The sequence below is a fragment of the Hylaeus anthracinus genome, unplaced genomic scaffold (assembly GCF_026225885.1).
Source record: "Hylaeus anthracinus isolate JK02 unplaced genomic scaffold, UHH_iyHylAnth1.0_haploid 11989, whole genome shotgun sequence".
Classification (NCBI taxonomy): Eukaryota; Metazoa; Arthropoda; class Insecta; order Hymenoptera; family Colletidae; genus Hylaeus; species Hylaeus anthracinus.
Window position 1 is genome coordinate 6,569,016 of NW_026534337.1, and position 26,866 is coordinate 6,595,881.

The following is a 26,866-nucleotide window of genomic DNA, read 5'->3' on the forward strand; positions in this document are numbered from 1 at the left end:
AAAATATTCTAGCATTTTGAATAGAAACGTTGACCATCGTTAATTTTAATTTAAAAAAAAAAATAGCTAAACGTACACATATGCACCAATGGCCACGAAAAGCTAAACTAACAAAGGTATTAAAAAAAAAAAAACAATTAGCTAAGTCTAACCTCGTTTGTTTCTAACTGTAAAAAGGCGATTATTAGCGAAGTCTAATAATTATAGCGACTATCTGATATCTACGGTTATCTTGCTTGCATTGGCTATTCTAAATCGTATTACGCTGGAATTGTTGCTTTTAGCGGGATCTAACTAAATTTCTATAATTTGATCAGATTTATTTATGAAATCCTATAATTTATCTGCGTTCGAATGTACTATACTTTCCAAACCCAATAACATAATACTAAAGCAGAGAATTGGCAGCAATACGATTGAAAAAGAATGCTTACCGCAAGAACCAGGACACGAATTGTAGCACGAGGCAAGATAAGGTCAAGAAACAAACAAATTACATTGACGTTAAATTTATAAGACAAATGTTTATGGAATTGTAGAGGTGAATTTATGTAAGTTTGAATTTCAAAGTTTAACTGTACGCTGCGTAATTTTAAACTTGCATCTTATTCCTGTTTACTTCTAACCTACAGTGGATGTAGAATGTATTTGTACACCGATCAATTTCCCAAAAAACTTTTCGTGTGAAATTGTAGTTTCATAACTTTTTTTTTTATAATCAATGATATTTTACATATTCTCGGAAATCTCTAAGATAGATATAGTTAATATAATTTTTGAAATTAACAAAAAAAAGTGCGAAAAGTGGGTAAAAGTATAGAAGCAATAAGTATTTGTACGATTCATTATGACGAAGTGTTTACGGTAGAGTTTGTAACGTAAACACATTAGTTTATTACTCCGTACGAATTAGAAAACATCAAATTTCCAGTAAAGTACTTTTAAAAATGGCTCTAATAGAGGAATTGAAGAAGATGCCACTTTGAATAACTAATAATTTAGTTAATCTAACGTTTAGAAAAGTTACAATAATTATGAAATCTAAAGGAAATCCCACGAAGGAACTATTATATACTTGTAAATTAATGTAAATTTCTTTTTTTTTTTTAATCAAGTTTTAAAAATTAAACAGTTGTGCGAATACCTATTGCTTCAATATTTCTATCGATTAATTGTTTTTTTCTTGTTAATTTCGCAACTTACATAAATAGCTATTTTGTTGCACTCTATCTATTCTAGAGATTTCCGTGAAATATTTAGAATGTCATTGTTTATAGATAAGTAAGTTAATAAATTACAATTTTACATAGTTTTTTGTTGGAAATTGATCGGTGTACGAATACTTTCTACACACACTGTATATAGAAATCTAAATTAGTGTCGATAGGAACTTTCATTTGCAGAACAAATCGCAAGTTTTATAATCAGTATAAAATTGTAGACATGTGACGTTCGACTAACAAAGTGAATCAGATTTCTCTTACGGAGAAAAATTCGATGATTCATTCCGTTTACGTTATGCTGCTGTTGCGATGTCGATTCATAGGATTTAGTAAAAAACTTAAGAACTCGTAACCCAGTCGTCAGTTGTTTCAGTTGTCGATACAAATGAATTAAAAAATAAAATAAACATAACGAACAGAAGCAGACTAACGTAATACGAGTGCCACTGGAAATACTTTAAAATGAAACTTAAATTGTGGCACTCGAGTATGTGCATCACAACAGATTTTCAATTAAAATGAATATTGCAAAAAAATGTGATATTATAAAAGTTACAAAAATTCTTTGATGGTAAAAACATTAATAAAATGTTTTGCTAGGTACAAATATTATAAAATTTAACTTTTTAATAAATACTAATAAATAAATTATAATCAATTAGTTGGAGAAGCATGAATCAAAATAGAAGCCAATTTTATTACAATAATCCCTTTTTTCTTTATCAGTTTTACGGTATAAGACACGTCTTTTCTTATCGTCACATAGTTATCTGATAAGTACTACCTGATAAATCACGTGGATGAATATTTTGTGACGTATCACATTTCAGATAACTCTGTATTACTTGAGTAACTCACAAAAACTACAGACCGAGGTGCTAAAGTCAAGTTAGGTTATACATCTTTTGTTTACTCGATCCTACATTACGATTAATAATTCTGATTATTTCGTTTCCATCATAAACATTGATTTCTACACATACGAAGAACATTGCCTCGAATTTGCACCTGTCACCTTTCCCTGTAATATTTACTCTGCCGAACGATCATCGCCTACCACTCAGACATTTTGTTCAGGTAACAAAAAAAAAAAAGAATCGATTGTAAACAACGATTAACTTCGCCACCCACTTGCACGATATTAAACTTGTTTTCGTTCATAGAATTCATTACAACTCGATCAGAATGTCTCAACTGACCTATAAATTCGTGCATGTATTTACTTTCACTAAACAACGTCTCAATCGCGTTTCCACATTGATTCATAACTAAAATCGGTAATTGCACCGTGTAACATACATATTCTGTCGGTAAACGGAAAGTTAACGCTTTCTAGCGCTTACCATTACAATGAATTCGGCTTTTCGGTTACTCCTTTGTATCCACGACTTTGTATCCAATTAAACACTTCGTATCTGAGAAAGGCACATGGGAAAGGCACTCACGAAAATACAATTGGAAACAACATTTGCGGCAGGTTATGCGGGTACACGTGTAGCACCATCGACAATCGCGGAACGTCGATTTTGAATAATTCACGCGACGAACAGAAGATGCGACTCAACCGTGCCACGGTCCGACGTGTACTGATCGATGAGTCAGTGCACTGGACACACAGTGCCGTCATACCGTCAGACGTCAGACTGAAGAACGTGCTCTACGTGTCTAATTACTTAAGAATTTTACTCGCGTACAGATGTTGTACAATTTGCTTACTGAATAAGTGTACCACACTTCACGCCACGATTACCGTAACTCCTGACGCGTCCCAATTTTTATGTTTGACCTCCTGAGGGATGCTGACATTGTATCTCTGGGTTTATAGCAAAATTACTGTTATTTAACGAGTATAATTAGAAAATAAAGAATATACGATGTTAATGTTAGACAGCGTATTTTTATGTCAAAATCAATTTATAGGTGAAGATCGCTTTTGTTTGGTTGTATTCGATTAAAGCAAAACAAAATTAATTTAAAATTTGTGCCTCAAGAGGTGAATGTATCGTGTCTTGAGTTAACACTTTACCGACCGGTAACGTTTAAACATATAATTAACAATATTTCTTATTTTCGTACTATTAATATTATTCAATATTCATTTTATTTACTAGAATTGTTCTTAGATTAATATTTATATAATAGTTTATAACTCAAGTACTTGCCATGGCAAAAAGTCGGTTAATAGGCTACCCGGTCGGTAAAGTGTTAAAAAAGCTTACATCATTTCGATATACTGCCATACCATCAGTAGTCAATTTGAAGATTCAATTCTGTTCTCCTTTAAATTTATTTTTAGATTCTATCAGATTCTATCGGATTTGAAGTACACTTAAATTATTTCAGAGATCATTCTAATTAACTAAAATTGAATTTCCCTTTTAACAAACAAATTTCTTGACATATCAAAGATTTTCCATAACTTGGCTATATTATTCAGTACATGAAAAAAATAATTACGATTACATGTGAATATTATAAAAATTTGAAATTAAATACTACGAATGGCAATCCTTTAAAATTGAATAAATAGTTTTTAAATTGTATTATTATTTTATATACGCGATACACGCAAAACTTAAATAAAAATAAATTACCTAAATAATAAAAAATTAAAATGTGACACCTAACAAAACATTTATCAAAACAAAATGATAAATACAAATTTCGACAAGGTGAAACTATATTGCTAACTGTGATTGACATCACTAACTCTACTGTAGCTGTATGAACAAGTAGCACTCTCGTGTGCCGTTCACTTATTGCACTCTGCAACGGTACATTCATTCTAAAAATACTGTCCAATTATGTAGCGTAGTAACATCTGGTACATTTATAGTTACGAATGTTATGACACATGAATCCGTAAACTTGAAATTCTAGTAGCGGATGCGACTTCTCTTTTCTAAGTATATATTACGAGTTGAGTGTACCTTCATGGGTAAAATTTAAAATGCAGAATTAAACATTGCAATTTCAGTGTTATAATAGAACAATGGCTTTTGTTGACTGCACAGATAACAGTCCAGTGGGCAATTATAAAACATTCTCACGCTTCAAATCTAAGCACAGTTCTTAGGTTTGATGTAAGCATAGTGAGTCATTCGTACTTTCTCATCTGTTGACTCAAGATGATTGATATACATTTACTGGAGAGCAACAAATCATTATAACATTATAACAAGACAACATAATTAACTGTATATTGATTGATATACAATATCTGAAAAACAATATACCATAATAAAAATATAATAACAAAAGTATAACATTATAACAAAACAGTTGACTTATAACATGCCTCAACTGTTCATTCGAATAAACGTTATGAATATATTCCTAATATTTCTATGTATATGTTAATTTTATTAAAAATGAATCTACTTTTTGTCTTTTTTATCTTCGACTGCAAATTGTGACATGTTACAAACATTTTACAAAGATTCAATCGAAACAAAATGCACAGGTATTCGTAATTTTATGCACAGTGAAGGGGCTTGGTATACTCATCAACAGAAATACAGCGACTTCGAAGAAACTGCTTTATACCAAGATGATGCATGATGGCATTAATTCAGATGCGTCCTAAGAATTTTTTTCTGGGAGCTAAAACCTTAATTCAACTAGAAAATAAACACACAAGATTCATATGAATTTCGCCTTTATTTCATATAAAGAGAAACTTGTGTATAAATCTATTTCATATAGATCGCGCTATTAACAGTTTATTATGACGTGAAAAATTGGAAAAGAAGTATTTCTTTATAATGCATTCGGAATTCTATATTTTCTAGTATGAGTTTATACTGAAATAATGGAGTGTTGTACAGTACAATGCCATAGGTTTAGGAATCTTAAAAAGAAAAGGCGACGTCGTGAGACGCGCGTCACTGAAAACAAATTCGTACATTAAGCGGTAAACACACTCCGTTTCTCTGAGTTTCGATAAACCGATATACAACGAAATACTTTTCAACGGGTAAGTTTCATTTAGATTTATTCATTCGCCACTAACGATAAGAGACACTCGAAACATATATCCAGACTATATACGGAGGTAATTCATCAATCTGGAAGGCATGAGTTGGAACATTTGCAAGAAGAATTTTCACATTCATCGTCGGAAATGACGAAGTGTAAGTCATGATTGCATCGATACATTCATTTTATCCACAGGGTGCACTATTTCAGTGCGACAGGATATGGAGATGTCCTGGTTTAAATAGCGCATCCTGTCTATCAGGTCACTCCACAAATAATGCCATTTTTGTACGTAAATTTGATACTGTAAGAGACACAATATAATATGTACATTGATCAATTGTTTATTGATCATTATCCGTTGATTATATATCATCTTTCTCGTTGATTTTCCACTCTTTCTTGACAAATTCCTGCGTTTTTAATTTTAAAGGATTATTACAGGTAAACTCTGTACTTGTTCAATGCAAATCTACTACGTTATAGTTTGATTTTATACCACAAATTCAAAATTAATCATTCCTAAACCCACAAAAGAAGATCTTATTTTTTTTAAATCCAAATATTATCTTCCTATAGCATAGTATAGCATAGGTTCTTTCGTTTATTTTTAGGGCAGTTTGCTTCATTACTATTTCTTTAATTTTCCCTACGACATTAGTAGATAAATAATTCTGCAATCTCTTCTGAAACTGAGAATCCTTTATTATTAAAGTCTATGCTATCCAAGCCTGGTCTGGTTGAATCTAAATATGAAAAAGCAATAGTAACATTTTATATTATAGTATGAGATGCTACAAATTAATATTTCTCAACAATGATTTTACTCATTACTTGCTATCTACATACTAATTACTTACAAGAATAAAATTCAACACAAGAATGGTTTCAACCATTTAATATAAAGAATAGGGGACGACATTATTTTCAGAGTGACCTGATTCGTAAACAACTAAATTGCTTGCAACGCAAGGTCGATAGTAATATTACATTCCAGACGATTTAATTCAACAAGTTGGTGCCATCTGTAATGAAACTCTTCGATTGAACGAATCGAATAAATAACAACACACGTTATTCATATTTACAAATATCGAGAGTCAAGCGTTAAAAAAAAATCGACCTTTCGATTTCTACATTGTTCAACAGAATTGAAGAAATGACACTAAAGTAACAACGCACAATCGGATGTTTTGTTAAGAAACACCAAAAACGTATAAAACGTATAATTAAGTGAACATTGGCATATATACTGTAATTATGTAAATTTCTTTAAAATATTCTCTAACATTATCGCTCCGTGTTATCGTGTTTACACGCTACGATCAACTTTCCTATGTTTCCTAAACAAGTTCCGTTTATTAACCAAGTTAATTGAATTACAATGCGTGTAATCACAAGTATAGCACAGCTTGACCTATTATCGGTACTTCTTATTGGCAAATAGTTACAGTTGCGAGTGACTATGGCACGTGTAGATTACCAATTGTACGTTTAATACGTTTACGGCTGTTACCATGTGTGTACAGAAGATATAATAATAAGTAACAAATTAACGAAACGAATGCTTATCGTTCCGTAGCCTTTGTTTGTGATTACAACAATGCTAAATGTAATCTTTAACGCCAATTAATCGGTTTAAACTATAAACAAATGTACACTTGAAATGTATCGCAGCGAAAAACTAACGATATTCATACATAATTTATTATTTCGACTTTCGTAAACAGGTCAAAACGGAATAATTAATTAAAAAATCAACTCGAAGCTGTCCAGAAATTGGATAGAGTACAAATGAATATTGAGAAAGCAAAGCGGTTATTAAATTCGTCGTGTATCAGAAAAAAGTGTATAGCTTGAAATTTACTAATTCCCTTTTTGTCTCGAATTTGATAACCTCTGTGTTAACAGAACTTTCTCAAATCCTCTCACGGCTCGTCGTTTACGTAGCCGTCGCATCGAATGGTCTTGGCGTCCTTACTTTTATACCTAAAGTTATATTATATTGCAATTGACATCCGTTTGTTTATACAATTCGTGATTAGGTAGTGCATTGTCCTTCGACACGAGCCAGAACTAAGACAGTTGCACGGATACCACTCTAATTACTTAGAATCGTTCCTGCGTTCAAAGAAAATGTTTGTCCTTCGAGAAACAGTCCTTGCGTAAGACTTCATTCGAGGCCAAGTTAATCTCTGTTCTCCGAAATTGTCTTTTTCACCTCGATCCGATTACAACAACGCTCTCACGATTTACTCATCGAATTACTTTAGCATCGAAAGGACGTTACACTCTAGCTTGATACGAATTATCGCTATAATTACTTTTATAATTTTTTTGTTTATGCGGGTCGTGTATGTACGTCTGCGTGTGAATTTTTATCAAGTCACCCTAATTCGTTTAACTTAGGGCGGATATCAGATAAATTTAAAGAGACGAATGTAGTCGGCCGAAAACTTAGCAAATCGCAGCCTTCAAAAGAGTTTAGAACAGCGTAGGCACTTTCAGGAAAAACGGGTGAAGAATTAAAGGTGGCAAGAACAAGGAAGATTGCTTTTGGCTACGAAAAGTCTCTTCGTTGTTCTTGCTTTTGGAAAAGCGATGGCTCGCTATTCCGAGCTTCGCACCGAAATTTAATCACTTGCAGCGAAGGAAAACCTTACTATTATGAAGAGTTGCAATATGTTTTGATTTTTATAAATTTAAATTCGTTCTCTTATGTTTTCATCGTTCCATTTATGCTAAAGCTTTCAGTTTACATTATATTTTTACAAATCAAACTAGAAACATTACTATTCAACACCGAAGGATTTTTTGTACAATCGTCGTTTACAATGGTTTTATTAGCAATTTGGATTGCTTTCAAAGATAGAATTGAAATCTTATTTGGTTATTCGATTTTCAGATATATTCATCTTTTGAGTTCTTTATTGAATTTAGAAAAACCTAAACACGTTGACTGCCATATCATGCACATTTGAGGGGGGGAGGGGGGCAGGGCGGAGGTTTTTCATTAAAAAAAAATTAAAAAAATAAATTCTGAAGGCGAGAATCTACAGAAATCAAATCTGAATAAGATTCGTGAATTTTGACAATACTGAAAAATTAATACAACTAGATTATATAATTTCCAATTGTATAGAAATAAAATTTTAGCCTTGTAGATATTTTCACGAATAATGGTATGGCAATCAATGTATTAAAATGCAAATAAATAAATATGACATGAAAAAACACACATATGTGCATTTATATTCTGAAGAATCTTGTGAAACAACCTTATCTGATTCCACTGAAAAACGAACAGAACATTCACTATACAAGTTACAGTTAAACAATACTGTAACACTATAACTTTTCATTTTGTATACTAAAAATGTACACCCCCATACTATGTATTCATCTGTACTGTAGTTACATTGAGAGAAAATGACAAGAGAACATATTCTTGCTGTTTGTTTCTTAGCAACATAGTAGGCCATTCGTTATCAATAATTATTCAATGATAAACAATTAAATTCAAAGAGAATTCTCTGACAAACAAAATTGATCAGATATGTGATAATCTCCAACTGATATAAGCAATTCACTTGGGTAGTGCCTCTGATTTGAATATTTCAGTTTTTAATATACATGTTGATCAAATAGTTACATGTCAGAAGGTTTTAAAGTATTTTGCTTATGCCATTGAACACATGTCAGTAAATATAACAAATGAAAACGATCAAGCATATAAGTTTAATGCTTAGTAAAAGTGAATTGAATTAATTGAAGAGTTCTTTTGTATACATTCCATAAATTCTATACCATCAAAAGATATCGGAATTGTTAATATTTTCGTAATACGTCGTATTCAATGTATATCAAATGGTGTGTGTCGCGGTCGGTAAATGAGAAATTTGAAAATAAAATACAAGATGATTCATCTCTGAGCTTTTCTTTGCTCAAAAATTTCTTGTGCGTCACACACTATATGTATATGTTGCAAAGCATTCTGTACGTTGAAAACATATAAAATTATCGAGAACTCGTCAATATTTTAAATGACTATTTTTTAGGATGAGCATTTTTAACATAAAAGAATAAAATACGGAACTCTATCTAAATACTAACATCATACAAATACATTGTGTACCAAACGCTTACAAACTTAACTACCCATTTATGTTTTAACCTCAACCTTTTCTAACTAATTGCTACTTGATCATTTTTATGACAACAATGTAGTAAAAATGGATTTCGTTTTTACGTTGGACACATTATTTGTCAATATTGGTCTCTTCTTAAAATCATGTTTCCTGAAATTCATCGTAGACGTTTATTTTTTCAACGTTACTCATATAGAAAGAATTGAATAAAATAAGAAAACGAAAGAATCGATCTTATTTTGTCAGTATTTTCAGGAAAAAGGATGACTAAACAAATAATTGAATATTTTCACATTACTCTTAAACGTTTTTTGAATGGTCTCTTAAACTATAGAATTAATTTTGCACTAATTCAGGATTTCCACATGAGAATTACATAACATAACAAAAAAATAAAATTCAAAAATGCATAGACAGAAATGAGATCATTAGGTAAACATATGATTGTATGAATGCTTACATGGTCAAGGTGTAAATACTACCCTTACTGCAACAAAAAAATTTAATATGTTGTAAAACAAATCCATGTTTCATCTTTCTCTTCGCTTCATCACATTCACATTTTAATCCAAAGTAGTTTACTTTAGGGAAATTTTTTTAACAATTCGGTTTTTTTCTTGCATTGGAAACAATTTAATATCATAGATTGCTTTTTAAAAAATGTAAACTTTTCTGAATATACAGAGTGTTCTTGTTACTGTTCCGCAACAATTTTTTGTTGAAGACAAAAATTAAATAGAAAGAAGCTTAAATATACTTAATAAAGAAAATAAAGGATTAAATTGCCATTGAAAACTTACAACAAATTAAAAAAGTACTATAAATATACAAAATCATAAAAGATAATGATATATTCTCTTACATTTTTTCATACATTTAGAAAAGGGCTGTTGAATGCTAATAACTTGAACACCTTGTATATAAGTGGTATCATCATAAATTATAATGCAAAACAACTTTATCATAATTGATGACACAAGAAAAGGTTTAAGCCAAGAAATGTTTGTTTCCATTTGAAGAATATAATTCTCTCGTTCTCATAATGTTTGATTTATAGTTTGAATATTAATTTTTAAATAAAATCTGACAATTAAAACATTTGATCATAAGGAAAAGACTTGTCATTATATTATTTACTTTCCTCAAAACAAACATTTCATTGTATCACAAAAACGAAGAGAAACATTTTAGGTTGGGTTAATCCTTCTCATTAGACATATTTGTATGTATTCACATAATCAACTGTTGAGTAGGAATTAAAACCAATGAAAACTTGCTGTCTGATTATGATATGCGTAAACGGACCGATATCTGTTACTTGTGTAACAATACAAACTATTAAGAAGCATGTTCTTTGCCTTATGCTTTCATCAAAATACTGATAGCATCAGCAATCGAATAAAAATGTATCAAATTAATGTACACACATTGATCACATGCATATTGCCCGATTGTATCTTAATCCCATAAACCTATTTTGTACAACTTTGTTCATTACTTCGTAAAAACTAAAAGTTTCAAAACGAAATTTACAATTATGCCTTGTACCACCAGTAAACAAGTAACTTTCAATATCAGACATATGGAATGTGTATACTACTAAACTGAAAATCAGGTGCTCCCTTAGATTTACTTTTACACTGTGTCGACACGATCACTGCATTTTTTAACAAACATAAATATACACACTTAAATATGTATAGCATTTTAAGTTCTTCGAGACATTTCATCTTTTCAATTAGAAATTTTTATCTTTTTTGCAGTGAATTATTTTTGAACAAATTTAGAGATATAAATGATATGAACACGAATGGTTACGAGCTTCGAATTTACGTCAAATATTAATATATGACAGTTACATGATATCTAATCATAGGTTTCTTAAATTCTAGGGAACTTCATTTATTAAAAAATACAGCAATGTCTACACAAGTTGTTTTTCAATGTCAAACTTCAAATAATACTTTCTATCATATACGGAATATGAAAGTATATTGTGCATCAACAACCTAATACTCCTGTCTACTCTATCACTAAATTCGAAACGTATATACTTGTGTATATGATCTAACCTCAAAATCGAATTCAAACATAACATTATTGATCTGCGATATTTTCTACGTAATACGTGGAAATGGACTTATATTCAGACTCATTAAAAAAAACAATTCAAAGAAATCTATAACACAATTCTTCAGTATCTTCAGGAATATTACGTAAAAATATGAAAGTTCCTGTTATCGATACCTTGTATATACGATGTTGATTTTGACTTCAAACATAATAAATAATATTTAAATACCTCTAATTGTGTAGATAGGAAACAAACAATAAATTGAAGGTACACTTTGTTATAGAGATTTTTACAGATACATCTACAATTGGTCACAAAATTATTCGAACGCTTATGAACCTAACTCGTAACAAGGGAGACCAAGCTAACTGAGACTAACCTCTGGAACAATCTGGAACAATAGAACTCAGAACTCAGGTTAAGATGCGCACTCGACAATTGCGAAACATATGAAAATAAATTTAATATATTCGTGTTAGATAAATGTAACAAAATTTCGAGAAACGTCAATTTGAAGATGCATTTAACAAATTCATGTCGACAAAAAAAAACAATTTTACTACTAATGCCACAGAAGCACTAATAAAAAAGATTGTAGATGTTTGGAACAACAAAGAAAACTATTAGAATTTGCAGAACGTAACAATAGACTATTCTAATACTGGAATTCAATTATTTAATAAACATATTATCGTATAGCCGTGTCAATACTTCTGTGGTCTACAGTCGACGTTTTTAACAAATGTATTGTATATATGACATTGTTTATATTTGCCAGGTGTAATCCCAACTCCTGTGCGTTATTTTGAAGATCATAGTATAACTTTATTCGTGTAAACATTAAACAGGCGGTTCGAAAGCGTTCAAATACTTTCGTTATCCTCTATTCGTATAAAAGAAGACAAGCAAAGAGAGTCAAGCGTTTGACTATAATTCATTTAAAAGAAAAAGAGGACACATGACAACGAAACGGCGTACATTCTCGCCCCTCGGTCCCGATAAGAGCATTTTCTCGACTTGGCACTGAAGGGAGCTACTTAGCAAGAAAGGACGTCCTCAGCCCGGCCATTGTCAGGTCGCATCAAAATAGGCCGAGCTTTGTCCTCAGGAATTCCTTGATGGGGACATAATATTGGTTCCTTAAGGCCACCATTTCTGGCGTCTTACGCAGGCTGTTGAAAAGCATCGTGTCTGTTTCGAACACCAGAACGACCACAATAAACAAAACTGTGATCGCGAGCACAAACGCTGGAATGAAGAGCCTCACTATTCGCAGACTTTTGTGCCTCAATTTGCTATCCAGACGTCGGCCAGGTTGCTGTTGGTGTTGGTGTTGCTGTTGTTGAAGGCAGAGTTTTGAGTTTTGAAGTTTCTGCATCTTCGGTACCGGGGTCACCGATCGGCTGTGCGGTTTACCGGATGAATCCAACAGTTGACTTTCTGACGAGGAATGATCGAAGGAATCCCTGAAGTAGTAGTCGTTTGCATCGCCCTCATGCTGACCGACTGAAACAAAAGTATTCTGATGCTTCAGCTGATAAACTACATAAGGTTTAAAGTCTGAGTCGGGATACGGTTCTGAATTCATGAATTATGTTGGAAATGAGATGTTAAGATGAAGCATCAATTAATTTTCCTTTTAACATTTGATATTATTGGATTACTACTGTTTCGTCCATAATGTGGTCCTATGTCCAATGAAGCTGAATAAAAATGTACTGAAATCAGAGAATCTAGACCGCAAAGATAAAAAAAGTTAAAAGGAAAATTTATTCTTTTTTTCTAGTATCACATTTTAATTCTGAATCACCATAATGATAATCAAATTTTCTAATTATATATCATGCGATATTTTGTGTTCACACAACAATACTAACAAGCATTGTTTAGTGACGAGCAACAGTGTAATAAACTGAAAGTATTGGAAAAATTGATACTTGCTGAAAAGGGCGATTTAAGTTACGGAAAATATTAAATTATTTGAATATATTTTATAAAACAACACTGCATATTTGTATTTTTTATTATCCATTTATATATGTTTACAATTTTACATGTCATTATGTATTATACAAGTTGTATGTTGTTGACTTCCCCTTGTTTTGTAGCACCTTTAACCACTTTTGAAGACTTGTTGTTAAATTATTGATGATTTCTTGTTCAATTTGTACCATCCTTACTGTATCCCAGGTCAAAAATGTTACAATTCAAAATATATTGGAGATCACTGTCTTGATGGATTATGATTTCTTTGTCACTGCACTTCATAGTTTACATCAATCTAGATAAATTTTCTTTAAAAATAATTAAGTACTGATCCTTGTGTGTAATTTCTGTCATTCAAATTAAATTGCTAATTTGACATTGGTGGAGTCCAAGCTAAGTTCTTCAAGCATCCCCTTAAGATGCGTGTTATTCAATGTACGGTGTTTCCAGCACCATAACTTTTTATTAATTTTCATCTGACATCAGCTATGAGTTTTCATTTTCTTAGGACGTCACAGACTATCTGTATTGCTTTCTAATATTTTCTGTTATTGTCTAACAAACTTTGCATTCTTTAGCGGTTCTTCATACAGAATATCTTTCTATCTGCACTAATAGCTTTATTTTATTTCTATGTTTTGGGACAAGTGGAAAATTCCATTGTAAGACAACTTACTGAAGTTGTATAATTACACTTTTGCTCGTCACTGTAACTAATTATAGTATAAGACATTAGGAAAAGTGATTAAGTAATAAGAACTTCTTGTTATCGATTAATGATGTATATGATTTGTATGTGTATATGTATAGTATTATTCTGTAAATATTTAGTAAAGTATCTTGTAAAACAGAATATTTTTCAATTCATTCAAATGCAGATACCGTGAATGCAGACCTTGAATATTACAAATGAAAGGGGCAATATCCTACTCCATACAGATGAATTACTCTGACTCTGTATTTCAATATAGATATATTAATTCTGCCAATATCATTCCATTTCAACATAGTGCAATAGAAATTCCAGTTACCATTTTGTCGCAGTAAATTTTCATGCGTTCTCCAATCATATGAAACATTCTTTTGATCAACTGATCAAAGAGAAAAATTACCACTCTTATTTTTAATAGGCACAGGCTCATGCTGACCATAGTTTTACGCAAAGGAAAAAAATGTACAAAACGAGATGTAATGAAACACAGTATAATCAACAAACAATTGTTACTATAATCGTGCAAATAACATTTACTCCATAAAAAAAAAAACGTTTAAATATATGTAGCATTAGGGAGGAAAGAGTTATTTGGTGTATGTCTCGGTCCTTCAAGAAGAATCCATCATCCAATTTACCTGTACCTTGCTTCATGGCTTCGACTCCGTTTTTAATGCCTTTGTCGTCAATCCTCACTGATGCAACGCAACCGTTTGCCGTTTTCGTCGTGGTAGACAAGCCGTGCCTTAAGATCTCGTTCTCTCGATGATCAGGCGTGCTTACCTGCTCCTTGGACCTGCGCAAGATTGTCTCACCGTTGCTAGGATTGAAACAACCATCTACCACCGTTGTGATGATCGTTCCCGAATCGATGGTAGGAAATATGTAAGTCTCGTTCTTTTTACCAGCTTTCAACGCTTCCGTCGACACTTTTGAGCTCTTTATTATCAAAGCAGTCGATCTGACCACTTTCGGGTTCTTTTCGAGGGCATTTATGTATTGCCTGACAACGTTATCGACGTCACGGCCAGCTAATTCCTCCGAGCCTATCACTATCTTTTGACTGTACAATAGTTGTGGTCGGTTCAGCGTGCTGATTGGAAATTTCAGTCTAACTTTCGCACGATTTGTGGTGGTGTTGGAGGTGGTGGTAGTGGTGGACGTGGTGGCGGTGGTGGTGTTGTGGGTAGCATTCGCATGCGTATCATTTTCGTCTACGGCTAAATCAACAGAAAGAAAAGGAAAAGACAAATCAACAACCTAAGAAGCCAAAGAAGCCGCAGTCCTAAACGATTGGTCTCTATACACGCGTTGGCATTTGATTTATTGTACTCTTTTTAAGTTGACTTTACATAAGGACCGTTTCAACATTCGATAAAGAATTAGTGTAACGATTGTAGTTGAATTTATAATGTATACTACTTTATTGATCTTTTGTAATCTTTAAAGATATCATTGTAGATATATTTTTCAACTACGAAGCTAATAGTTTTCCTAAGTAAGAAGTATTACATATAAAGTATTATTAATTATTCGACCAATAAATGGTTTTTTATATTAATATAAACTGAGCCTGTTAAGAAATAACTAATTTTTAAATAATGTATGTGTCCAGTACATACTTATATTGGACTAAGTAGTTATACGATATTTGTTATCTATTGTTCACTCACTAATCAATTAATAATTAATTATTCGGCGTTTAAGATGTTTTTACTAAATTTTACAAACAAGATATACATAACAGAAATAAAAAAAACTGTTTTGATATTAATTTACAACAAATTATTCATGCGATACTCACAATTTAAAACATTACCAAAAACGAACTTGTACATGCAACTAAATAAAATCTGTTTCTATAAACTATATAGTCATTAAATTATCATTTTGGTATGAATATCTATCTGTTTAATTAAAAAAAAAAAACAGGTTAACAATGCAGTCTTTAACAATTTTGACAACTTAATGGCTGGTAGCAAATAGATAATTTTTAACACGCTTCAACTGAACATACAAATTATACTTATACATGCATGTATAAACGGATACTTTTCATTTTTCCACTAAATGAAGAAGTAAGTATGTATATATGTACAATATACAATCAGTCATGCAAGTCTGTATACGCTAACAATAAGTAATGTAGTATGAAAAACTACAGTAAATTAGGATTACTGTATGCTGTATGGTTGTATAAGTTTAGAAAAGAGAATCAAAATTTTTAAATTCCACTGACAATGAGTCACACTGTTGCTTAAGATTTTCCCCCATCTTGATTTTTAAAATTAAAATCGCCTAAGCGATACGACGGCAATGGGAAGGAAAAGATAATGAATGAGGATGACCTAAAGACTACACAATTCGCTCCTTTCCAATTTTCAAATCAATTGCTAAGAAAATGAACGATTCAATAGCACTATATGTATTCAGATAATGAAAGGCCACTTGAAAATTCTGGGTCTGCATATCATACTTCAAAAGACATAGAAAGGAATTGTTTGAAAAAAATCATCCACCACGAATATCAAGATATAATAGAGCAGTGATTGTCGAGCAAATAATGCATAAAGAAGAATAATTATTATAACATATAAGGGGTTCGAAGTTAGATATCTTCGAAAATATTTACTATGCAACAACCTAATGTCTAAGTAGCATGCTTTCAATTCTTTGTCAAATTATAGCTTGAATGTTTCATTCCTCTTGGTATTCAAAGGGATTACAGCACTAATTATTTTACCGAATGCTTATTTACGTCCTCTGTAAAGTATACATTATCATAAGTCGTACGGATCGAAACGTAAATACAAGATTAACAATAACTTCCCTATAAATCGGAAAGTTAAAAACAATTCAATATCCAAACAAACCATACGGGATGATACGATAAACGAGACTAACCGTTGTTTCTCCTGGCATGAATTTCTTGGTCCTCCGAAACGGTTTCCAGGAGTGGCAGAGTATTATCTGGACAGTAAGGCGAACTGAACGGAACTCCTGAACTGCCTTCCGACATTCCAGTACCATCTAAACCTGCGCTATGACAGCTCCGTGGCAGACTGGAATATCCTGTAATTTGAATGTTTAAACAATTTGTTCGTGTTTACATTTTGCGCCCATTACGTTGAAGATGATATATCACGAAGTATTTATTTTAAACGCCTGTGTTTACTATAATTATCTTTTTGTAGAGATATAGAAAATATAAGCGACGAGCGATAAGGAAGAACAAAGCATGTATCATGTACATAGCTACCTGGTACTTTATTTAGAAGAATGTTAAACGTCTCTTCTTACATACTATGCACGATCAGGTACCTAAAGTCTGAACACCTAAAACCATTCCTGATTGGTTGGGTTTTGTTACTCTTTGTGGTATAAATGTGTAAATATATTCTTAGGGGAAATAATTAACTAAATATTCTCATGCTTCGTCATGTTCCTAGCAAGCATACAGCCCCAATGGCTTACTAAAAAACCTTACTAGTAATTTATTAATTTTCAAAGTAACACATGCCTCGTTTAAAAGTCGATTTAACATTTCAAATGTAAAAATGTATCGAGTATAAATTTTATCTTGTATTAACGAACGTCTATACACATAAATGATAACGGAGAGGGCGCGATAATACTTTTCTCAATTTTTAATAATTTCTTTACTATATCTGATTCAGTATTACTGATATCTGATGAATGAGCATCTTAAGGGGACAAAATGGGGTGTAATACCTAAACTCCAAAGCTTAGCTTAGACTCTACCGACTTGAACAGTTCAGTTGACTGATATACGGATATCTCGTGATGGTCTAGTTAGACAGAAGGAATATTTCATGGATAATTCCTTTAGTATCCTACAACATGCACAACATTGTCTGTTTAGGCTGTGGCTCAGTTTTGTAGTATATCCATCAATTTCTTTAATGTTTATCGGTATTTATTTCTCATCCCTTGCAATGAGTCTATTAAAAAATAATTTATTACTCTGTATTCTGACGATTCGTGCAGGTACTCATTCCTTTAGCTTAGGTGTCTCTTCAGTATACACGATGAAACATAGTTGCAGTTGAGGAATGAGGGTAAGATCCTTATACGTTAAATATCTGCTTTAAGCATCGTCTTTAATCCTTGAGTACTTTAGTGGAATTCGTTAAATTCCATTAAAAGATAAGTGCGTAAATCATGTAGGTTTTCATTGAAAAATTGTAATTTTGTAGATGTTTAAGGAACATTTATGTTAAATATTTCAAAAGTCTTGATTCGTTCCTATGTGGTCTTTTGATATCCCGTGATACTTTGATGTTTCAAGGTCTTCCTAGGGTTCGTCGATTACCAACCAAATTTATATCATTGTCTGTAGAACTCGTTGTTTGCAGTGTCGCTTGTTACTTCAAACTATCCTGGAGAAACTTGTTGTAAAGCACAGAAGTCAACATTGAATTCACTTCCTGCTACACTGCTATCTTTTAAATCCTCTTGCTGAGTAATTTTATCAATTAATAATCACTAATTTCAGATTTCTGTACCCATACTATATTGCTACCTTCTCCATATTTACTAGTGTACCACAACCATCTGATTGAAAAATATTACGTTTGGATTTAGCTAGTTTAGCTATTTAGTTTGCACACTCTCATCCCTATTTTAATATTTTTTAATATTTCATATTATTTTTCAGCCTTCTTGCTACACAAATAAATACTTTCCTCCTTCAATGTATATCTTAAACTAAAATTTGCTTATCTACGTAATACAGCTAGCACCCAACAACAATACTCGAGTCAATGCATGATTGAGAATATAAAGTACACTAACTTATTTCAACGAGATCTTGACTGGGAGTACTCGGAGTGGCTGGAACACTGCTGGCTTTTCTTCTAAGACATGACGTTTGACATCGCTGTGCAGATGGCTCGTCCTTTTGAAGTGGACTCATTTCTTCCAGGACTTCTTTTTCCGTTCTTCCAGTGTACTTAAACTTCGTACCCCACGAAAATATCGATCCTCCGCTTACAACCGGCGCGTCCGACGCCCTGGGTAATCTAGGGAAAGAAAATTAACATCAATCAGAGTCGTGATTGTAATTGCAATATCTAAATATATGTATATATTAGATGAAATTAAAATAATCAAATGTGTTAAACGTATTCTTAAGAAAGTTTTCAGGATAAATACTAAGATATTCCCTTTGATTAACTATTTATTTACGTTTTAGTAGATCAAATGAAGTTAGGAATTGTATATAAACTAATGTAACAGAGAAAATATTTAATGGTTATCTGAAAGCCCATCACAAATCGAAGCCTACATTATACCAGCTGAAAATCCCTTACGCGTTTAATGAACTCTTGCAGAAATTATGCGCTATAAATTTTTTACCAGGTAACCGAAGTGTATTTTTTTTTTAGTTTTACACACTTGTTTGGACACAAATTATTTTTGATGATACGATAAGGGAAAATATTATGTGATTCGAAGAGGCAAATAGTAATTATAGTAATTATATGGGATCCATTTATCCAAAGAAGCGATACTTGCGTATCCAAACAACTGAGATATTTTTTAATACGTAACAATCAGCATTTGACATGTTAACTACTCTTTTCTAGTATTGTACAATATAATGTATAATATTTAGAACATAATAAAAGACAATGTCTTCAAAAGGTTACAAGTTCTTCACTGTAGTTGGATCTTCATACATGCTTTTCATTGCAATATATGGGAGAATGATAACGTTTATTTTATTGCAACACCTCGTGTATGATCCAACTGAGGTTTGCAAGTGGAGGCCCTCCGTGGCACGTGGTAAACAATTAAATTCAAAAGATTTTCTTTAGAAAAAGAAGAATTTATTTGTTTATGATATACAACACTTGTGCTTATATATATATTTATATTAAATTTAATAGTACTTAAAGTGTACTTGTATATTAAATAACTCTGAATTTATATATGTATGTGTATTTGACAATAGAAATGTCAACGCCAGGAAGTTGGAGCATGGCCACTATCAGTGAAACTGGTTAAAGTCCAAAACCTTGATGTGGAAATCCTAAATGAATACCTATATAAAGTCAAAATTTAATTTAATATTGTAGATCATTTTTCATTATTTAATTTACACTTTCACTTCATAAAAATATTGTTTCAATAAGCCAGCTAATACAGAGAAGTTAATAAAAAGAAGTTATTCACTTACCTCCTTTAACACAGTTTCTGTTTTTCTTATTTTAATCACGTTATGGAGCACTTTGTTCTTTGAACAATATTAATTCTAAATTACACTTTATGTTGTACAATGATTTTCACCGAACAGGTAGTTGAATCAGTACAGATTCTCATATTACTCGAACATCAAGATCTAAATTCCACTTTTGTATTATAAGATACTATTTCAACACTTATGCGCGCACAGAATAATATTTGTTTATTACCCAACAAAAAAAAAAATCATAATCTCCGTCTTGTAGGTAACTTAAGTATGTTTTCTTTTTCTCGTAAAAGGAGAAGCCTAATAATTGTAGGACAGAAGATGATACACGATACCTCGTAATGCTATGATAATAATCATATTAAGTAGTGACAAATTAATTTAGTGATAATTAGATAGTTTGTTAGACATGATAATTCCTTCAACGGGCCAAGGCATGTACCTAGAATGAAACAATACTAATATCCAATAGATTTTCTCATAATACGTAACACTGCTAAGTGCTTGAAGCTGCGATTTGTCCGTGCTAAGACATTTAAAGCATTTCAGCTGAATAAAGGCATACATACGTGAAAAATAACATTTGTTCGATGGCGCATCTCCATACGTGACGACAGTTAGGCCCCGTGGGACACTTAAACCCAACAGTGTGCTTTTTCTGAAAATTGCGGGGAAAACGTTGCACTAAAACCTCTACACTATATACGTTGGATTTGGAGGCTACGACTACACGTAGTTGTACCATATATAATTGTGTTCAACCAGCAAAATCGTTTAAGAACAAAATTACTAGTTCTCTTTATTGAACGCTAACTATATCTCGAAATTAAAAAAGAAAAAAAAAAGAATGTATTTCAAACAAGGGATGTAAACTCATCGCAAAGAGTTAAAAGTTATTTAGCGGGGTGATTAGTAGCTGAGGTATATAAATGGCACAGTCAAAATAGTACTTTGTATATTCCATAGTTTAGATGTTTTGTATTTTGAGCACTGATTGCCAACTAGTTATTATTATCATAACAAAAATAAAAATATATGCAACAAAAATAGTAGAAGTTGATATCAGATCTGTATTTATACTAATTAAAGATTGCACATCTACTAAGATCACTTTCACTACTAAAACACTTTCTGTGTTTTCTGTTATTTATACACTCACTTGCACGGTATTAAAACAAAAAGATTGACATTAAGAGTATCAGAAGTAAGAATCGAATATGGATGATGTAAATCTTTACATAGGAGTGTACTTATATAAATTTACGGACGTAATATTCCAAGGGAAGCAATAAAAGCAAGTTACCAATGTGAAAGATTTAAAACAACGGCGTCGTTTCATCGAGATATCTAACCACGGTAATCCTGTTCATTAGCACACTAATGACCAAATTATTGTGAATAATAATTCGATCGTATTACGTGACGACAATCAGTCTAACATGTACTTTTAAACTAAGTTAAGGAATATGAACAACCCGTGCAACTGCTTCAAAACGACTCACCTTCGTTCTCACGTCCTGGATAGGCCCAGCAGTGGAAAATAATAAGATTAGTGAAATCCGTAACAATATCGACCGCACAATATACATAGTGTTCCGCTATAAACTAGCTACCTGAATATTTTCGCTGTTCAAAACGATGGGAGAAAATCAATGACGGTTGAACATGTAGTTCCAACACACAATTCATAATATGTTACATACTTTTTCGACCAACCATTTTTTATCATTTTTTAAATTTCAATATGTTATAATCTAAATTAATAGGGATTAGGCAACAGGTGTCCAAAATGTTAAGGGCAGATTGTAGATAATTAGATACCAAAATAAAAGAAATATCGAGAATAATATTACGTGTAGAAATTAATTCTGTGCCTTTACATTCATACATTTATAATTCCAGTTTAAGTAGAAATCTACAGAATCTAAGTCTCAAACTGTGTACAGTGTATCTATGTATACGACATTCAGTAGCTCAGAATATTGAGGATATCCAAGATCATAAAGGGTTGATCGAAAATGTTCAGCATTAATAATAAATAGCTTGTTACGACTACATCCAATGTTACTGTGTGTAATACTTCGAGCTTTATTCATAATAGTTGTATTACTTGGAGGATATAATATGATGCCAACAGATGTTTTTGCGAGTGAAAACGTAGAAAAGACTTGAAAATCAAACCTCCTTTACGTACATCAGTGTTTTTTTAATAGAATGGTCACCTCTATGTGGCAGAATTCGTTAGAACAATGAATTTTCAATATGAAAGTTTTAAGGTACTGATCTGACATAAGAATATCTATTCTAAACGAAAAGTGAATTCTGTTGATTAGAATTTCAATATAAAACAAAAAAAAGGAGATGACCTTTAAATCTGTTTTCCTTCTCCGCTTTAAGAAACTATTACCATCATATTACATTAATTTCGAAGCCACGTATCGTCGTAAACAATATTTCTCTCTCACATTTAAAATAACGAATATATTGCCTGCTTCTAATGGACTGCAGATAGACTCATGCGCAAGAGTCCCATGTAATAAAATAACACACGCTTGATTCCAACTAGCATTCGAAGTACACGACACAAGCAATGCTCACAAAAATGATTACAACATCATTGTAGGGCATTTATCCACCAAAGACTTATACAGATGAACTGAAATTTAATTGTAAGCAGGAGGATAGGCTTAGTTTAGGGATTGTGAGCGCCTCAAGGAAGGCGGCGGAGGGACTGTGTGGCCCAGTTTTGCAGTCAGATAGAATAGAGAATTTTTTTTTATTCCGATATCGCTAACTTCTTCATCATTGCCAGCTCCAATGTGGGTGATGAAGGTTCTAGTTGTATATCAACTTACGCACTGATATAGCGGAAACAGTAGTGAATTTGAGAGGTTTCTCACCCACCAATGTGAATATTTTCATGTATGCCATATATACATATGATATAACATCATACTGATAATTCGTAGCTTTCACAGGTGCTCTAGTTAAGGCGAATCTCGATTTTGTCGCCTATGGGAGCTGTATTCAGTTCAGTCTTTGAGCATTTACCCAGGTTTTAGCCTGTATCGTATGATACTCAGGCAGCCAAAAGGCTTAATAGCAGTCTTGGAATGGTGGTGACTGGAGTACGATAGGGTCTCCATGTATCCTTGTGATGCAGGTAATAATAAGAGGGATATTATTTTGAAATCACTGATTCCTCTATCAGTAGGAGCTCCAATACAGTGGTTAGTAGTAAATGATTAGGAAGACCTCGCGTCACCTTCAAGGAAGGTTAAGGAAGACTGTATGTGGCTCAGTCCCAGCCCCAGATAGAAGAGAGCATTTTTTGGAGGGAGAAGCGAAAAAATGGATTCCTGACAACACAAGCGGTGACATACAAAGCACTCCAAACTTATTTGTATATATAGTTTAGGTTGAAATATTTTTAAAATACGCTTAAAGCATTTGCAAATGTATATATGCCTCTTTATCCGAAATGTCTTAGATTCATGGTCAAAAACATGATTTCCAATTTTATATTGGTCAGAAACGTAATTTTCAGTTTTTGCCCTATCCCAAAGTCACGATACAGATTTGAAGCTTAGAATATACTGTTCTTTTTCGATAAGCTATCTTATAACTTATCACAAGTCGAATTTGGTTTTGAGGGATTCGTTTAGCTATACCCTCTCATTTTTTTTTTTTATAAAACTAATATCGAAATTACCTCGTCGCAACTACGAAACAGTATTTTCATTCAAAAATGACTTTATTTCGTCTCTCGTGTTCTTGTACAAGTCAAATAATGTTAAGACTAGAAAATTTATAACTTTTACCTCACTTATCGTTAAATGCACAATAAACATTTTTCCTTCGAAGTTGATCTTCTGAACCTCCGGCCAGCGGAAATGATGTGTTTTACGCGATCCTTGAAACGTTAGTATCCCACAGTGATTAATACCAAGAAAAAGTTGCACGCCCTTCTGGTCCTGCAATCATTCAAGATTAAATCCTTTATTGAATAGCAACTAGAACTCGATCGGATAAAAATCATTAATAAAGCAACAGTTTTATATTTTGAGCAAAAAAAATGATTTACATTTGAACCTTAAATCTTCAATTAAAACGAGATTCAATCTCGACTAGTTCTGTGTGTTTCAGAATGGGTAGTAGAAATTGTTAGGTGTGACCATTTGTGTAAAATTAAATAGAAAATGTGGAACAAAATGTCTTTATAAGACTTTGCTTCTTCTTCCATTCTTTAAAGTGTAACTGGAAAAACTTATTTATTCTACATTTGCTTACACTAACTAAGCGTTAAAGACATTAAATATTCGATTATGCTTGCAAGCATTGTGCAAGAAAAACGCAAATGTAGATACTTTGCTATATGATGTATGATGAGCAAGTTATCAAGTTTAAGCTACAAACTTGCGCCCTGTAAATCCACAATTCTTTCCATGTTTTAACCTGCCGAGTCAAATGAACAAGATAACATCATCTTAAGCGAATACGCGTCGCCTTCTAAGAATTACAATAATTAACATTGAGAATAAATATCAAATATCGTGTTTCGAGAGAACAAAGATATTCTCCGTTCCATCGCAATGGGTCGCATACCACTGCGAGTTTGGGGCACGCAGCCGCCATTGCACTCTTTCCAAGAGAGAAGAAAGCTTACTAAATCGCTCCCCTTCATCTGGAAGTGAGTAAATGTTAATGTATAATATTCTTAATCAAGTGCAACGTGCCCATCGGATAATACAGCAGTGACAAGCTTCGAATTTCACGCATAGACGGCTACTGCAACTTTACTACATATGTATACATCCTCGAGTAATTACCTATGCATCGAATCAGCGTAGACAGCCTTGAAGATTTAATGACTGATAGCCAAGAAGAATACGAAGACAGATGGTACTCACTTAGCGGTATTATAAGAATACTCAAAATTATCTTGTGGAATCTATTGAAGAATATTTTGGTTACGATGAAGAATGGCGGATGATGAAATCATGAATATCGATAGACGTTATTATACCCAGCTGAAAAGCTTGTTATTACAAAACCTCAAAAACTATTCGACAACGCCTAATAGCAAGCTACTTCGAGTATTACATTATCGAGAGTCTGTTCTTTGTTTAAAACAAAGTATTCGTACAAACTACTTAATTAACTAGCAGGATAGATTATAAAATGTTAACGTATTTACTATATAATACTAAATAATCATATTAAACGTACATGGTGCGATGAATGCATGAAACTATTCCAAAAAATAATTTCATATATAATCAATTAGTAAATTCTCTTGATATCAATAACAAACTTAATTTACTATCGTACTATTAATTACATACTATTATCCGAGATTCGGTTGGGCGCATGATCGCAATAGATGACGTGTAAGTATCGCCACGTTTATCTCCTGTCGCGAATTACAACCAAAGGAAACGAAAACAGAGGAGTATTAAGTACATGTGCAACTACTATAGTTACCGGGCTACCAACTACGTGGACATAAAACAATGCAAAGTGGAAATGTCTGAGATTACTGCGGCATGCATTCTGATGTATCTCTCGTACAAAACAGAATGAACGAATACATCTAATCGATATCAGCGCTCAGCAATGTACCCAATCGCATACCGACGGATCAGCCTCGTTTAGGAAACAGCATTTACCTCGCCGAGTTTCGAGTCAAATTCTATCAGCACCAGAAGACTTACTATGGCTGGAACGGTTTCCACGGATGGCAGACGTAAAGGGGGGCACAATACTCAGATCCCTATGGCTCTTGGAACAATGTCGCGGTGCTGGCCATTGCGAAGATCACCGTCAAGTCAGGAGGGGTGCCCGTGCGCCTAGAAGCGGATAAAATAATCCTGAGGTCAGGAAGAAGTATCTACTTCCAACAAGGATTCAGCGTTGACGGCAAATGTGAATGGAACTACAAAGTCTGCTCCAATTTCGCAAATATACTGATTGGCTTGTGGAGAGATACGTTTTCATTCGTCTTCTAGGAGACTTCTAGTTCCTGGCATGTAGTAGTCCTGAACAATAAGAAATGTTACAATGCGTGTTCAGTAGAGACGCTACGAATCTGCGTTGCTGAGGATTGTTAAGGATCTCCTAAGAGAAGCATAGATAGTCTTTCATTGCTTGTTCTGTTAATAGGACCGCCCATTTTAAGCGTGGGGCAGCTTCTAGCCGAAGGATCACGGTAAATAAGGTCGAGTTTATCCAATCACAGTTTTTCCAACCTGTTTCTTGCTCTTTCGCCAAATCAGAAGACGACAGGTTGGTGAAAAGAACCACGACACCCTTAGGAGCTACCACAGAGGGGGTAAACTAAAACTCTCATCCTCAAAAGAATGAGAGCCCTTATAAAGGACCGGCTATCCTTCTTCCTCTCCTGCGTTGAACAGAAATCCTTCAAGGGAGGAGACTCGTGAAGGGAAGGGGTATTCCCATCGCCAAAAACTACATGCTCCACCGCTAAGGAAAATAGCAGTGAGAGGTGGAGCCAAGTGGTGGGTCATAAGA

At 32.9% G+C, this 26,866-nt stretch overlaps 2 protein-coding genes across 8 annotated transcripts in view; both read right to left on the bottom strand.

The window, feature by feature from the left end:
- The window catches only part of LOC128887739 (unconventional myosin-If-like), a 34,861-nt gene extending 32,040 nt beyond the window's left edge, over positions 1 to 2,821 (bottom strand). For both annotated transcript variants that reach the window (XM_054143948.1, XM_054143947.1), the window contains exon 1: positions 2,567 to 2,821. In XM_054143948.1, coding sequence (XP_053999923.1) covers positions 2,567 to 2,569 — 3 coding nt within the window. In that variant the 5' untranslated portion in view covers positions 2,570 to 2,821. The remainder of the gene's footprint in view (positions 1 to 2,566) is intronic.
- A 2,043-nt stretch (positions 2,822 to 4,864) lies between these two features.
- Positions 4,865 to 26,866, bottom strand: part of LOC128887741 (FERM domain-containing protein 5) — a 39,424-nt gene continuing 17,422 nt past the window's right edge. Inside the window, exons 6-12 of one of the 6 annotated variants that reach the window (XM_054143956.1) lie at positions 24,157 to 24,309; positions 21,838 to 21,852; positions 20,905 to 20,993; positions 18,937 to 19,163; positions 17,026 to 17,193; positions 14,766 to 15,341; positions 4,865 to 12,929 (exon numbers count right to left, since the gene is read on the bottom strand). In XM_054143956.1, coding sequence (XP_053999931.1) covers positions 12,505 to 12,929; positions 14,766 to 15,341; positions 17,026 to 17,193; positions 18,937 to 19,163; positions 20,905 to 20,993; positions 21,838 to 21,852; positions 24,157 to 24,309 — 1,653 coding nt within the window. In that variant the 3' untranslated portion in view covers positions 4,865 to 12,504. The other 5 variants (XM_054143955.1, XM_054143959.1, XM_054143958.1 and 2 more) reach the window with 5 other exon arrangements.